At 49.6% G+C, this 16502-nt stretch overlaps 1 protein-coding gene across 1 annotated transcript in view; it reads right to left on the reverse strand.

The window, feature by feature from the left end:
* Positions 1-16502, reverse strand: part of LOC144509525 (X-ray repair cross-complementing protein 6-like) — a 37947-nt gene that overhangs the window by 20724 nt on the left and 721 nt on the right. The window contains exons 2-5 of the mRNA XM_078238431.1: positions 13574-13675; positions 10304-10395; positions 9114-9219; positions 1265-1519 (exon numbers count right to left, since the gene is read on the reverse strand). Of these exons, the coding sequence (XP_078094557.1) occupies positions 1265-1519; positions 9114-9219; positions 10304-10395; positions 13574-13675 (555 nt within the window). The remainder of the gene's footprint in view (positions 1-1264; positions 1520-9113; positions 9220-10303; positions 10396-13573; positions 13676-16502) is intronic.

The following is a 16502-nucleotide window of genomic DNA, read 5'->3' on the forward strand; positions in this document are numbered from 1 at the left end:
TTTTAAGGAAGTGTGTAAATGAGTTGGAGACGTTTCAGAGGGGGTTTGCTGGATCGATAGCTGGAACGAGCGGGTTATCTTATGGGGAAAGGTTGGGCAGACTGGGCTTGTTTCCACTGAAGTTTAGAAGGGTGAGGGGTGACTTGATTGAAGTAACTAAGATCCTGAACGGTCTGGACAAGGTGGGCATGGAAAGGATGTTTCTTCTTGTGGGAGAGTCCAGAACGAGCGGGCACAGTTTTAAAATTAGTGGTCGCCCTTTTAGGACAGAGATGGAGAGAATTGTTTTCTTTCAGAGGGTTGCATGACTTTGGAACTCTCTGGCCGGAATTTACTGGCACGTCCGCTCGAGGTTCGTACGATCCCGCCCGAGACTAACGGAGAATGCCGTTCTCCGAGCCTCACCCATCCCTGGAATCAGGGCAGGCGTGCCGGTAAAATTCCGGCCTCTGTCTCAGAAGGCAATGGGGGGTCACTGAATATCTTTAAGGCAGGGGTAGAGAGATTCTTGTTTGGCGAGGGAATCAAAGATTATTGTGGGTAGATAGGAATGTGGAATTTGAAACACAAACGTACAAGGCATGATCTCATTGAACGGCACAGCAGGCGGGAGGGGCCGAATGGCCTACTTACGCTCCAATTTTGTGCGAAGCACTATTTTCAATCTTGTCAAATCCATCCATTGCCTCAGCCCTCCCCGTCTCTGCGACCTGCACCCCAGTCCGATAACCCTCTGAAATCTCTGCTCTCAGGTGACAAGCTGAGGAAGAGGGTCTGCAGTGACCCAGAGGGTCAAGGATCGGGGGGGGGGGGGGGCGGCAGCCATAAGCCAGAGGGCTGGTAGCAAGAGGAAAGGTGAGGGAGTGGAAGAGGCGGGGAGCTGAAGGGGCAACGACAGGGAGGGTCAGCGAGTGGAATGTGTGGCACGTGGGAGATTCGGCAAGCATGATGGGCAGAAAACCGGAGCAAAGTATATTTATATCTTTAAATTGATTTCATTTCAAAAGTTGTTCCATCGACCGCTATAGTAATTCAGCAACGTTAAATATTTTCACTCGCAGGTTATCATGTTGAGAAATGTCCTACAGACTCTAAAGACAGCTTTCACATTGGTTTTAATGGGAAAACCTGATTTGTTTAAAGTTGTTTCACATAAAGTTGCACTTCACGGCAATGCAACTGCAATCTTAAGTGAGGACTTTGTGATTCAACATCTTTGAACCAGTCGCTGACAAAGGCTTGATGGTAACAGTGGTTTGCCGACCTGTCTCTCGCAGGTCATTGGCCTTTGTTCTGGTCAGTCGTGCTTTGGAGCTGTCTTTAGCATGTGGGTTGTCATTGTTGGTGAACAGCATGATGCGCTTGTGGCTCAGTTTCAGCGTGACGTCACTGAAGAGATTGGAGCAGACCCAGAGAGCATCGCTCAACGAGTCATCGGTACTGTGGCCTATGTTCTTCTTGAAGGACTTGTTCCCCTTCTCCCCCTCATACTGGTCCAACTCCAGTACTCGCTTAGCACCTGAGCCCAGACAGAGTCAGATTCGAACATCAATCTATTAAACACACCAGGGGAGGCGATGGCCCAGTGGTATTATCGCTAGACTATTAACCCAGAAACTCAGCTAATGTTCCGGGGACCCGGGTTCGAATGGCGCCACAGCAGTCGGTGGAATTTGAATTCAATTTTTTAAAAATCTGGAATTAAGAATCCACTGATGACCATGAACCACGGTCGATTGTCAGAAAAACCCATCTGGTTCACTAATGTCCTTTAGGGAAGGAAATTTGCCTTCCTTACCTGGTCTGGCCTACATGTGACTCCAGATCCACAGCAATGTGGTTGACTCTCAACTGCCCTCCAAGGGCAACTAGGGATGGGCAATAAATGCTGGCCAGCCAGCGACGCCCGTGTCCCACAAATGAATAAAAAACAGGAAATGGCCCATGTTCTTTTTACATAGATACAGGATGATGACCTATTAGGGACAGAGGCCTCAGAAACCTGCTCTTACACTTTCAAACTTAAGGATCCTGGGGTTAGAACTCTCCTCCTCTTGGCTTTTTAATTTTTCTTTTATAGGATGTGGGCGTTGCTGGCTAGACCATCTCATATTGCCCTCGAGAAAGTAGGTGGTGAGCCGCCATCTTGAACCGCTGCAGTCCCTGTGGTGTAGGCACACCCACAGTGCTGTTAGGGAGGGACTTCCAGGATTTTGACCCAGTGACAGTGAAGAAACGGCCGATATATTTCCAAGTCAGGATGGTGAGTGGCTTGGAGAGGAACTTGCAGGTGGCGGAGTTCCAAGATATGTGCTGCCTTTTTCCTTCTAGATGGTAGAAGTCATGGGTTTGGAAGGTGCTGTTCATAAGTTGATAAGATATAGGAGCAGAATTAGGCCATTTGGCCCATCGGGTCTGCTCCGCCATTCAATCATGGCTGATATGCTCCTCATCCCCATTTTCCTGCCTTCTCCCCATAACCTTTCAACCCATTACCAATTAAAAAATCAGTCTAACTCCTCCTTAATTTTACTCACTGTTCCAGCATCCGCTGCACTTTGGGGCAGCGAATTCCAGAGTTTCACAAGCCTTTGGGAGAAGTAGTTTCTCCTCAACTCTGTTTTAAATTTGCTTCCCCTTATCCTAAGACTATGACCTCTCGTCCTCGAATGCCCCACCAGCAGAAGCATCCGCTCCACGTCTACTTTATCCTGTTGAAGGAGCCTTAGGTGAGTTGCTGCAGAGCATCTTACAGATGGTACACACGGCTGCCACTCGGTGGAGGAGAGTGAGAGTGTTGAAGGTGGTAGATGTGATGCCAATCAAGTGGACCGCTTTGTCCTGGATGGTGTCGAGTTTCTTGCGTGAAGTTGGAGCCGCACTCATCCGGGCAAGTGGGGAGTATTCCATTACACTCCTGACTTGTGCCCTGTAGATGGTGGACAGATATTGGGGGAGTCAGAAGGTGAGTTACTCCCCGCAGAGTTCCCAGCATCTGACCTGCATTTGTGATGTGCTATTCAGACACGAGGCTTGAAGCTCAGTAAATGAAAGGCTTTTATTTACTGTTAATGAAACTACCAGAACTTATATACACTATCCCAGACTGAAGGGGTCCCGGCCAGAGCAGGGACTCTTATACCTCTCCCAGGAGGCAGAGCCCGACTGGGATGTGCCACAACACTACAATACAAAGGTGTAACAACCCCACCCTAACCCAACAGCAACAATAGCACAATCCAACAGTAACATATGTACATCCTTGTAGTCCTGGCCAGCCCCTGGCTCAGCACTATCCAGTGGGAACCAACGATGGTTCACCACATTCACCCCTCCTTTGAAAACAAAGGCCGGCGGGGTACAAAAAACCCAGAATAAAATGTCAGCAGTCCATAAGTTCAGACGGTCAGGGGGACCGCACCGTTGTTGTGACCTCCTCAATACCGGCGGTGACACCGGAGTAGGCACTTGCGGTGGCGTTCTCCCCAAAACGGCGTCCAGCTGTTCTTCCACGGACTCACAGGCCGGTTGACCCTGAGGTGACGGTAGTCCAGGGGATCCTGACACGCCCTGCGGTGGCGACCATCTTCTGGGCTCAGGCAAGCTGTACATGGGAGTAAAATGGTTAAGCAATGGTCCCGATGCTGCCCGCGCCGTGTCCGGGGAAGAAATAAGAGATAATGGGTTTGTTACTGGGGGTATGGGAGCGACAGGGGTTGCTACGTCCCCTGCTGGCGCCAGGTCTCGGATCGAGACCGTGTCCTCTCGCCCGTCAGGGTATGCCACATAGGCATACTGAGGGTTGGCGTGGAGGAGATGGACCTGTTCGACCAACGGGTCAGACTTGCGGGCCCTTATATGTCGCCGCAGGAGGACGGGTCCTGAGTACGTCAACCAAGACGGTAATGAGGTCCCCGAGGAAGACTTCCGAGGGAATGAGAACATCCTCTCGTGGGGAGTAGCATTGGTTGCCGTACACAGGAGGGAGCGAATAGAATGGAGCGCATCAGGGAGCACCTCTTGCCAACGGGAGACTGGAAGACCTTTTGACTTCAACGCCAGTAAGACAGCCTTCCAGACTGTAGCATTCTCACGTTCCACCTGTCCGTTACCCCTAGGGTTGTAACTCGTGGTCCTACTAGAGGCAATCCCGTATGAGAGCAGGAATTGGCTCAAGTCATCGCTCATGAACGACGAGCCCCTGTCGCTATGGATGTAGCTGGGGTACCCGAACAGGGTAAAAAGATCACGGAATGCCTTGATCACCGTGGCAGCGGATGTATCCGAGCAGGGAACAACAAAAGGGAACCGAGAGTACTCATCGATGATATTGAGAAAGTACACGTTCCGATCTGTTGAGGGAAGGGGGCCCTTAAAATCAACACTCAGCCTCTCGAAGGGACGAGTGGCCTTGACTAAATGTGCCCGGTCAGGTCGGTAAAAGTGCGGTTTGCATTCCGCGCAAATCCGACAGCTCCTTGTTACCGACCTGACGTCCTCCACTGAGTAAGGCAGGTTGCGGGCTTTTACAAAGTGGTAGAGCCGAGTGACCCCAGGATGGCACAGATCATTATGGAGGGCGTGCAAACGGTCCTCCTGAATACTAGCGCATGTTCCACGCGAGAGGGCATCCGAGAGCTCATTGAGTTTCCCTGGACGATACATGATATCGTAGTTATAGGTGGAGAGTTCAATTCTCCACCGCAAGATCTTGTCATTTTTGATCGTGCTCCTCTGCGTGTTGTTAAACATGAACGCCACGGACCGCTGGTCCGTGATCAGGGTGAACCGTTTTCCCGCCAAGTAATGGCACCAGTGTCTGACGGCCTCCACAATGGCCTGGGCCTCCTTTTCCACCGCTGAATGCCGAATTTCGGGGCCTTGGAGGGTGCGGGAAAAAAATGCGACGGGCCTGCCCGCCTGGTTAAGTGTGGCGGCCAGGGCGAAATCAGATGCATCGCTTTCCACCTGAAAGGGGATGGACTCGTCTACCACGTGCATCGTAGCTTTCGCGATGTCGGCTTTCAATTTATCGAAGGCCAATCGGGCCTCTGGCGTTAGGGGAAAAGTCGTGGACTTAATGAGCGGACGGGCTTTGTCCGCGTAATTGGGAACCCACTGCGCATAATAAGAGAAGAAGCCTAAGCATCTTCTCAGTGCTTTTGCACTAGTAGGTAAGGGAAGTTCAGCAAGGGGGCGCATACGGTCTGGATCAGGGCCAATGACCCCGTTTTCCACCACGTATCCTAGGATGGCTAAACGGCGCGTACGAAACACACACTTCTCCCTGTTGTAGGTCAAGTTCAGGCGAGATGCAGTGCGTAAGAAGTTCAGGAGGTTTGTGTCGTGGTCCTGCTGGTCATGGCCGCAGATGGTCACATTATACAGGTACGGGAAGGTAGCCCGCAGCCCGTTCTGGTCCACCATTCGGTCCATAGCACGCTGGAAGACGGAGACCCCATTGGTGACACCAAAGGGAACCCTGAGAAAATGATACAAGCGACCATCCGCCTCAAAAGCCGTGTATTGTCGGTCCTCTGGGCGAATGGGGAGTTGGTGGTAGGCAGACTTGAGGTCTATGGTGGAGAACACCCGGTACTGCGCAATCTGATTGACCATATCAGATATGCGCGGAGGGGGATACGCATCCAGCTGCGAATATCGGTTAATGGTCTGACTGTAGTCAATGACCATCCGGGGTTTGTTCCCGCTCTTGACCACCACGACCTGTGCTCACCACGGACTAACACTGGGTTGTATGATCCTTTCTTTGAGGAGCCGCTGAACCTCAGATCTAATGAAGATCCGATCCTCAGTGCTGTCACGCCTACTTTTAGTCGCGATGGGCTTGCAGCCTGGCACAAGATTCTGAAACAAGGAGGGTGTGGTGATCTTCAGCGTCGAGAGGCTACAGGCGGGGCGCGTTGGGCAATTTGGAGGCTGCTGCTCTTTTCCCACTGCCAGTGAAGGGAGTGGCCCACCGTACTGTAGGATTACACTCCTCAAGTGGACCATGAAGTTTAGTCCGAGAAGTATTGGCGCGCAAAGATACGGCAACACAAGGAGCTTGAAGCGCTCCTAAACTGTGCCTTGTACTTTCAAGGTTACCACGCAACTCCCTAGCACGGCAACAGACCGGGACCTCGATGCCATAGAGATTGTCTGTTTGGCAGGTTGAATCTGAAGTCCACACCGCTTCACAGTGTCTGGGTGGATAAAGCTCTCAGTGCTCCCGCTGTCAAACAGACAATAAATCACATGATTATTTACCTGGATATTCATCATAGAACGGTCGAGTCTCTGAGGCTTGGCCTGGTCCAGGATGATCGACGCCACCGTTGGTTCATGAACGCCACTGCAGGCAGCTGAAATCGATGCGGAGGACCCCTGCTGGTCGTTCGTGGTCAGTGTCGACCAACATGGCTGCCCCCATGAATCGCACGTGGGTGAGGGCGCCAAACTCAGCGACCCCTGGTGGTCATACTCCGACTCCGTCGACCGTAATGGCGTCGTCCTGGTCTCGCACGTGGACGAACCCCGCGACAACTTCGACGATGATGACCCAAGCTCTGAAGAATCGCAGGCCGCACTGCTGTTCCTGGGTTTAGATTGGCACACTTTTGCATAATGCCCTTTTTTACCGCATGCGGTACACAATACAGCTTTAGCGGGACACTTTTGCCGGATATGCTTCGCTCCTCCACAGAAGTAGCACCGCGGGCCGCACGGGGCTGCAGCCGTCGTCTGGCCCGAATGGGAGCACGCCATTACACAGCATTTCGAACCCGAGGGACGAGGAGGGATTTGCGACTGCTCCTGCCACGTTGTCTCCACGTGGTCCTCCGGATATAAAACTAAGCTCTTTGAAGCCGACTCGAGCATCTCTGCTAACTCGATGGCCTGGGTAAGATTAAGGTTACCCTTCTCCAACAGTTTAAGTCGAATGTACGACGATCCGACCCCGGCCACAAACGCATCTCGGGTGAGGTCGTACATGCTCTGCTCAGCCGACACAGCTTTGCAGTCACAGCCCCTGGCTAGCTGTAGGAGCTCATTGGCATAGTCCTCCATCGTTTCGCCAAACTGCCGTCGTCGAGTGGCTAGGAGGTAACGAGCGTGTATCTCGTTAGGTGGTTTGGTATAGCGCTTCTTTAGAAGCTCGAGGGCCTTGGGGTAATTAGTGGCCGCACGGATCGCGAGGTAGACAGTGTCGCTTACCCTCGCATGGAGGACCCGGAGTCTGTCATCATCTGTGGTGACCGCTGCGGAGGCTGCCAGGTAGTCTTCGAAACACTTCAGCCAGTGGTCGAAGGTGTTAGAAGCGCCCACCGCACGTGGATCTAGCGTAAGGCGTTCCGGCTTGAGAATTTGCTCCATACTCTCTCTCTTTTTTTTTCGACGAGAGTTTAACGACAGTAAATAAAATTGATGCGCTATTCAGACACGAGGCTTGAAGCTCAGTAAATGAAAGGCTTTTATTTACTGTTAATGAAGCTACCAGAACTTATATACACTATCCCAGACTGAAGGGGTCCCGGCCAGAGCAGGGACTCTTATACCTCTCCCAGGAGGCGGAGCCCGACTGGGATGTGCCACAACACTACAATACAAAGGTGTAACAACCCCACCCTAACCCAACAGCAACAATAGCACAATCCAACAGTAACATATGTACATCCTTGTAGTCCTGGCCAGCCCCGGCTCAGCAGTATCCAATGGGAACCAACGATGGTTCACCACAATTTGTAACCACAATATTTCTATTCCACCAGGACCTCAAAACAATGCATCCAAGGACTTGTGCGTTTTGAACCTCAGTCTGAGCTGTCCTGCAAAATGGTGCCTCATGCCACAGATATCAGACGGACATATTTTACACAGAGGGTGGTGGGGGCCTGGAATGCGCTGCCAGGCAAGGTGGTGGAGGCGGACACACTGGGAACGTTTAAGACTTATCTAGACAGCCATATGAACGGAGTGTGAATGGAGGGATACAAAAGAATGGTCTAGTTTGGACCAGGGAGCGGCGTGGGCTTGGAGGGCCGAAGGGCCTGTTCCTGTGCTGTATTATTCTTTGTTCTTTGTGCCAGCCAGAGTTCCCCACACCTCCAGTGGAAGTGGGCTCGAGGAGACACATGTTCTGCTCCATGGAAACAGAATCTCATCTGGACTTGAGCTGTCCGCTTAGTGGCTCTGGACGGGCTGAGATTGCGGTAATTAGCAATTAGGTCCAAGAATGGGCGTTAAATCTGGAGTTTCAAATAGACTATTCTTATTAGCAGAATGTTCATTCCGTTCCTGTGGTCCAGACAAGTCCTGGAGAATTGTGAGTTGTAAACATGTGAAATTTATTTTCAAGTTTTGTGGTTGAGGCAGAAAGGATGTTAACCCAACTGGACAGAGGGACAAAGGAAATGGGATCAAGGAAATATAGAATTTTACATACATGGTGGCACGGGTGGCACAGTGGTTAGCACTGCCGTCTCACTGCGCCAGGGGCCCGGGTTCAATTCCGGCCTCAGGTCATTGTCTGCGTGGAGTCTGCACATTCTCCCCGTGGGTTTCTTCTGGGTGCTCTGGTTTCCTCCCACAGTCTGAAAGACGTACAGTTAGGTGGAATGGCCATGCTAAATTAACCCTTAGTGTCAGGGGATTAGCAGGGTAAGTATATGGGGTTACAAGGATAGGGCCTGGGATTGTTGTCAGTACTGGCTCAAATGGCCTCTTTCTGCACTGTAGGATTCTATGATGAGGAGGCCATTCAGTCCATCATGCCTGTTGCCTGCTCTTCATATCAGTGATCCCATGAGAAGACGGTGGGTAAATGTGAAAAGTGCAACCAAAAAGCACCAATTGCATTGATATAGCGCCTTTCCCAATCCCAGATGTCCCAAAACGCTTTACAGTCAATACTTCTGAAGTGTATTCCCAGTATTCCGGCCAATAGTTACTTCTCAATCAACATCACTGAATCAGATTGCCTGGTTATTGTCACTTTACTGCTCCCAGCTGCGTACCTACACCACAACGTGCACAGAGCAGAGTCCCAAGGGAGGGACATACCCCACACCGAGTTTAAACGGACTTGCTCCAGATCTGGGGGATAAACTTGCCTGGTGTGTCCAAGTCGTGGAGGACATAAACATGCTTGAAGAACACGACAGCCAGAAGGTCACGGTCGCTGCTAATAATCTTACTGGTGTAAACCCTGTGGACACACTGCAAGTAGAGAGAGTCTAATCAGTCAGCAGCACTATCAACCGACCTTTGCGGAAGGATGTATTGGCCTTGGAGGGAGTACAGAGAAGGTTGACCAGGTTGATACCGGAGATGAGGGGGTTAGCTTATGAGGAGAGATTGAGTAGATTGGGCCTGTACTCGTTGGAGTTTAGAAGGCTGAGGGGAGATCTTATAGAGACATATAAGATAATGAAGGGGCTAGAGAGGGTAGAGGCAGAGAGATTCTTTCCACTTAGAAAGGAAACAAGAACTCGAGGACACAGCCTCAAAATAAGGGGGAGTCAGTTTAGGACAGAGTTGAGGAGGAACTTCTTCTCTCAGAGGGTAGGGAATCTCTGCCCATTGAAGCAGTGGAGGCTACCTCATTAAATATGTTTAAGTCACAGGTAGATAGATTTCTGATCAATAAGGGAATTAAGGGTTATGGGGAGTGGGCGGGTCAGTGGAACTAAACTACTATCAGATCAGCCATGATCTTACTGAATGGCGGGGCAGGCTTGAGGGGCTAGATGGCCTTCTCCTGCTCCTATTTCTTATGTTCTTAAAACACTCAGCACACGCAGACACAGGGAGAACATGCAAACTCCACACAGACAGTGACCCAAGCCGGGAATCGAACCTGGGTCCCTGGCACTGTGAAGCAGCAGTGCTAACCACTGTGCCACCGTGCTGTCCCTTTTGCACGGTAGATATTCTTCACAGTATTTTTGAAAAACATCAGGACAAATTTCAAAAACCTTTTTTGAGGTAAAAATGTGCCTTGAATGTTTTCAAGAAGAGGGACTGTGTGTGTGTGTGTCTCTCAGAGATGTGAGGGAGAGACAGACATCTGGTTTTATAGGACCATTCGAGTATCAGGCATAGGAACAGAAGGAGGCCATTCAGCCCATTGAGTCTGTTCCACCATTCAATGAGATCATGACTGATGTGATAATCCTCAACTCCACTTTCCCGCCTTATCCCCAAGACCCTCGATTCCCTGACTGATTAAAAATTTGTCTACCTCAGCCCTGAACATACTTAACGACTGTCACCTACAGCACTGTCACTGGTCTCCTCTTACCTGAATAGTCATGTCGAATGCTGAAGTGGCCTCACCATTCATTTCAAACATGGCCTCCGAGGCATCGATGAGGAAGACTAAGCTATCCCTGCCTGCGTATCAAATGTCCTCTGAAACATAAATCAACACGTCACAACCTTAACTGATAGAAAAGAGCGGCCGGTGACAAAACCGAGTAATCGCAGCTTGTGATCATTCTCCAACCACTACACGCTTCTTTGTATTAGGAGGGATTTATGGTGTTTGTAACAGCTGGACATCTCTGTGAGTGGATGTAATACATTCTCTTTTGTAAAAAAAAATCGATAGCTGTGGCTCAACGACCTTCTAACTGCTAGAACCGCAGTGACATCACTCAGAGAAGGCCCCGGAAAGACTGCAGGGGTTGGGGGCGGGGGGGGGGGGGGGGTGTCACCCTGGTTTGATTTGATTTATTGTCACGTGGATTAGTATACAGTGAAAAGTATAGTTTCTTGCACGCTATATAGACAAAATATACCATTCACAGAGAAGGAAAGGAGAGAGTGCAGAATGTAGTGTTAGTCATAGCTCGGGTGTAGAGAAAGATCAACTTAATGGAGGTAGGTCCATTCAAAAGTCTGATGGTAGCAGGGGTGCACGGTGGCACAGTGACTAGCACTGCTGCCTCACAGCGCCAGGGACCCGGGTTCAATTCCCGGCTTGGGTGAAAGTCTGTGTGGAGTCTGCACATTTTCCCCGTGTCTGCGTGGGTTTCCTCCCACAGTCCAATGATGTGCAGGTTAGGTTGATTGGCTATACTAAATTGTCCCTTAGTGTCAGGGGGATTAGCAGGGTAAATATGTGGGGTTACGGGGATAGGGCCTGGGTGGGATAGTTGGTGGTGCAGATTCGATGGGCCAAATGGCCTCCTCCTGCACTGTAGGATTCTATGATTCTAAGAAACTGTTTTTGAGTCGGTTGGTACTATGATCTCAGACTTTTGCATCTTTTTCCCAATGGGAGAATGTGGAAGAGAGAATGTCCGGGGTGCGTGGGGTCCTTAATTATGCTGGCTGCTTTGCCAAGGCAGCGGGAAGTGTAGACAGAGTCAATGGATGGGAGGCTGGTTTGTGTGATGGATTGAGCTACCTTCACGACCTTTTGTAGTTCCTTGCGGTTTTGGGCAGAGCAGGAGCCATACCAAGCTGTGATACAACCAGAAAGGATGCTTTCTATCTGCGGACATACGACTCTCACCAACACCTACAGATGCATCATCGAAAGCATTCTTCCAGTTGTATTTCCTTAGTCTCCTCAGAAAATAGAGGCGTTGGTGGGTTTCTTAATGATAGCGTTTTACTCATCTAATAAAATCAAATAACTGGGGATGCTGGAAATCTGAAATAAAAATGGAAAATGCTGGAAAAATTCAGCAGGTCTGGCAGTGTCTGTGGAGAGAGAAAGGATTCAGATCTTTCTGAAGTTGTGGCTGAGTCACATGGGAGGAATACCTTCACTGTGCCACCTGTCATGAAGCTGGAAATGTGTTTGCAAAAATTGAATTAAGAAAGACTTGGAAGGACTGTGAACTGTCAGATAGTGTTAAACTTGAAGAGGACAAAGACGGGGCTGATGGAATGGACAAGTATCAGATTAAATGTAATGCTGAGAAACGCAAAATGATTCGGCACGCTAGCACAGTGGTTAGCACTGTTGCTTCACAGCTCCAGGGACCTGGGTTCGATTCCCGGCTTGGGTCACTGTCTGTGTGGAGTTTGCACATTCTCCTCGTGTCTGCGTGGGTTTCCACCGGGTGCTCCGGTTTCCTCCCACAGTCCAAAGATGTGCGGGTTAGGTTGATTGGCCATGCTAAAAATTGCCCTTAGTGTCCTGAGATGCGTAGGTTAGAGGGATTAGAGGGTAAATATGTAGGGATATGGGGGTAGGGCCTGGGTGGGATTGTGGTCGGTGCAGACTCGATGGGCCGAATAGCCTCTTTCTGATTCATTTTGGTTGGAAGAATGCATAGGACACAATATAAAATAAAACAAACAATTCTAAAGTGGGTGCTGGAGCAGAGAGACCTGGGTGTATATGTGCATAAATCATTGAAGGTGGCAGGACAAGTTGAGAAAGTGGATAAAAAGGCACATGGGATCTTGGTCTTTATAAATAACAGCACAGAGTACAACAGCAAGGGAGTGAAAATGAATTTTTACAAAACACTGGTCCAGCATCAACTGGAGTATTGCGTCCAATTCTGGAGATTGCAACTTAGGAAAGATATGACGGCTTCAGAAAAGGTCCAGGTGGTTCCAGGGATGAGGGACTTCAGTGATGTGGATAGATTGGAGAAGTTGGAACTGTTTTCCTTGGAAAAGTTCAAAATCACGAGGAATCTGGACAGAGTCAAGAGGGAGAAACTGTTCCCATTGGTGGAAGGATCAAGAACCAGAGGACCAATGCACCTAACCAGCACATCCTTCCGGAGGAAACTGGAGCACCTGGAGGAAACCCACACAGACACGGGGAGAATGTGCAGACTCCGCACAGTCACCCAAGCCGAGAGTCAAACATGGATCCCTGGCGCTGTAAGGCAGGAGTGCTAACCACTGTGCCACCCTATATAACATCTGGGGGAAGCACTGGTGAGTACTGTTCTGTCACTCATTGAGGCTATGGTTTCAGGTCAGGGTTAGAATTATCAAAACGTGCGCAGTGTGTTGTACTTAAACATAATAAATAGGAACAGGAATGCTCCACCATTCAATGAGATCACGGCTGATTTGATTGTGGCCTTAACTCCACTTCCCTGCCTGTTTCCCTCTCCTATCAAAAACCCGTCTCCTCAGCCTCAAATGTTTATTATCGAGAGGTGTACAGCATGTTAGAATCGTAGAATCCTACAGTGCAGAAGGAGGCCATTTGGCCCATCAGGTCAAAGGTAGGGTTCTGAAGACTGTGGAGGAACAGAGAGATCTTGGGGTTCATATCCACAGATCTCTGAAGGTTGCCTCTCAAGTGGATAGAGCTGTGAAGAAGGTCTATAGCGTGTTAGCGTTTATTAACAGGGGGTTGGAGTTTAAGAGCCGTGGGGTTATGCTGCAACTGTACAGGACCTTGGTGAGACCACATTTGGAATATTGTGTGCAGTTCTGGTCACCTCACTATAAGAAGAATGTGGAAGCGCTGGAAAGAGTGCAAAGGGGATTTACCAGGAAGCTGCCTGATTTGGAGGGTAGGTCTTATGAGGAAAGGTTGAGGGAGCTAGGGCTGTTCTCTCTGGAGCGGAGGAGGTTGAGGGGAGACCTCCCTTCGTTTTCCTCTGCTTCCTCTGGATCCTCCTCATCTTCATTCCGAAAGTGTGACTGCCAATCCGCCATATCTGCTGTGGAGGAAGTGCCAACTCCCCTGTCAGGTAGAAGTACAAGGGACAACATTAACCAAAGGAGACATTCCTGGATCATGGGATTAGCCCAGAGAAGTGACAGAGACAAGGTGGCAGAATAATTCAGTCACTTTGGACTCAAAAAGATTTAAAAACAAAACAGTGCCTTGATTGGTTTCACTTCTTCAAGGGCATACAGCTCTCTCAATCGGAGCTAGTGTAGACCATTCGGCCCCTCAAGCCTGTCCTGCCATTCAATAAGATCATGACTAATCATCTACCTCAACTCCACCTCCCTGCATTCTCCCCACCTCCTTTGGCACCCAAAGTCCTATTGATTTCTGCCTGGACTATGCTCATCGAGTGAGCATCCACAGTCCACAGTGGGGTGGAGCGTTCCAAAGGGAGATGTACGGCTCCCAGCCTCATCCAGTGCTGGCCTCACTGTGGCTGATTAATTTTCTCCAGGCAAAGGGTATTAACAGATTCAAGGTAGGTGACCCAGATCAGTCATGAATTAGCTAAATGATGGAACAGACTCGAGGGACCGAATGGCCTCCTCCTAGGTGGAAAGTGAGACTTGGTGTTGGGAAATGTGCCCAATATAAGTCTCTTTTAAATTACACATCTGGATTTTAAATGTTTGGAATGATATACAACAGAGAAGAGCAATGGGAGAAGAAATATAAGTTAGTATTAAAGCAGCAGTTATTGAAATGTGTTCCCCTGGAGGGAGCTGTCCCTTTAAGAGGAGAATATGGCGCTTTAAGAGTGCAGTAAGAAGTCTCACAACACCAGGTTAAAGTCCAACAGGTTTATTTGGTCGCAAAAGCCACTAGCTTTCGGAGCGCTGCTCCTGCATCAGGTGAGTGGGAGTTCTGTTCACAAACAGGGTGTATAAAGACACAAACTCAATTTACAAAATAATGGTTGGAATGCGAGTCTTTACAGGTAATCAAGTCTCAAAGATACAGACAATGTGAGTGGAGAGAGGGTTAAGCACAGGTTAAAGAGATTTGTATTGTCTCCAGCCAGGACAGTTAGTGAGATTTTGCAAGCCCAGGCAAGTCGTGGATTACAGATAGAATGACATGAACCCAAGATCCTGGTTGAGGCCGTCCTCATGTGTGCAGAACTTGGCTATCAGTCTCTGCTCAGCGACTCTGCGCTGTCGCATGTCGTGAAGGCTGCCTTGGAGAACGCTTACCCGAAGATCAGAGGCCGAATGCCTGTGACTGCTGAAGTGTTCCCCAACAGGAAGAGAACACTCTTGCCTGGTGATTGTCGAGCGGTGTTCATTCATCTGTTGTCGTAGCATCTGCATGGTCTCCCCAATGTACCATGCCTCGGGGCATCCTTTCCTGCAGTGTATGGAGGTAGACAACGTTGGTCGAGTTGCAAGTGTATGTACCGTGAACCTGGTAGATGGTGTTCTCACGTGAGATGATGGCATCCATGTCGATTATCCGGCACGTCTTGCAGAGGTTGCTGTGGCAGGGTTGTGTGGTGTCGTGGTCACTGTTCTCCTGAAGGCTGGGTAGTTTGCTGCGGACAATGGTCTGTTTGTGGTTGTGCGGTTGTTTGAAGGCAAGAAGTAGGAGTGTGGGGATGGCCTTGGTGAGATGTTTGTCTTCATCAATGACATGTTGAAGGCTCTGGAGAAGATGTGATAGCTTCTCTGCTCCGGGGAAGTACTGGACGATGTAGGGTATTTTGTCTGCCGTGTCCCGTGTTTGTCTTCCGAGGAGGTTGGTGCGATTTTTCGCTGTGGCGCGTTGGAACTATCGATCGATGAGTCGAGCGCCATATCCTGTTCTTATGAGGGCATCTTTCAGCGTCTGGAGGTGTCTGTTGCGATCCTCCTCATCTGAGCAGATCCTGTGTATACGGAGGGCTTGTCCATAGGGGATGGCTTCGTTAACGTGTTTAGGGTGGAAGCTGGAGAAGTGGAGCATCGTGAGGTTATCTGTGGGCTTGCGGTACAGTGAAGTGCTGAGGTGACCGTCCTTGATGGAGATGCGTATGTCCAAGAATGCAACCGATTCTGGAGAGTAGTCCATGGTGAGTCTGATGGTGGGATGGAACTTGTTGATGTCATCATATAGTTGTTTCAGTGATTGTTCACCATGAGTCTAAAGGAAGAAAATGTCATCGATGTATCTAGTGTATAGCATCAGTTGAAGGTCCTGTGCGGTGAAGAGTTCCACTTCACCAGGCAAGAGTGTTCTCTTCCTGTTGGGGAACACTTCAGCGGTCACGGGCATTCAGCCTCTGATCTTCGGGTAAACGCTCTCCAAGATGGCCTTCACAACGCAGAGTCACTGAGCAGAGTGATAGCCACGTTCCACACACATGAGGACGGCCTCAACCGGGATCTTGGGTTCATGTCACACTACCTGTAAACCCCATGACTTGCAAAATCTCACTAACTGTCCTGTCTGGAGACAATACACATCTCTTTAACCTGTGCTTAACGCTCTCTCCACTCACAATGTAACCTTTAAGATTACCTGCAAAGACTCACATTCCAACCATTATTCTGTAAATTGAGTTTGAGTCTTTCTGTGCCCTGTTTGTGAACACAACTCACACTCACCTGATGAAGGAGCAGCGCTCCGAAAGCTAGTGGCTTGTGCTACCAAATAAACCTGTTGGACTTTAACCTGGTGTTGTGAGACTTCTTACTGTGTTCACCCCAGTCCAACACCAGCACCTCCACAACATGTCTTTAGGAAGCCCAGGGGCAATGACTCACTGGGTTTGATTGACAGCCGAACAGGAGCTATCAACCAATCGGAACCCGCAGAGAGCAAAGGCAAGAGGCCAATCAACCGAAACGTGGGCGGTTCC

Source organism: Mustelus asterias, chromosome 21, assembly GCF_964213995.1.
Source record: "Mustelus asterias chromosome 21, sMusAst1.hap1.1, whole genome shotgun sequence".
Lineage (NCBI taxonomy): Eukaryota > Metazoa > Chordata > Chondrichthyes > Carcharhiniformes > Triakidae > Mustelus > Mustelus asterias.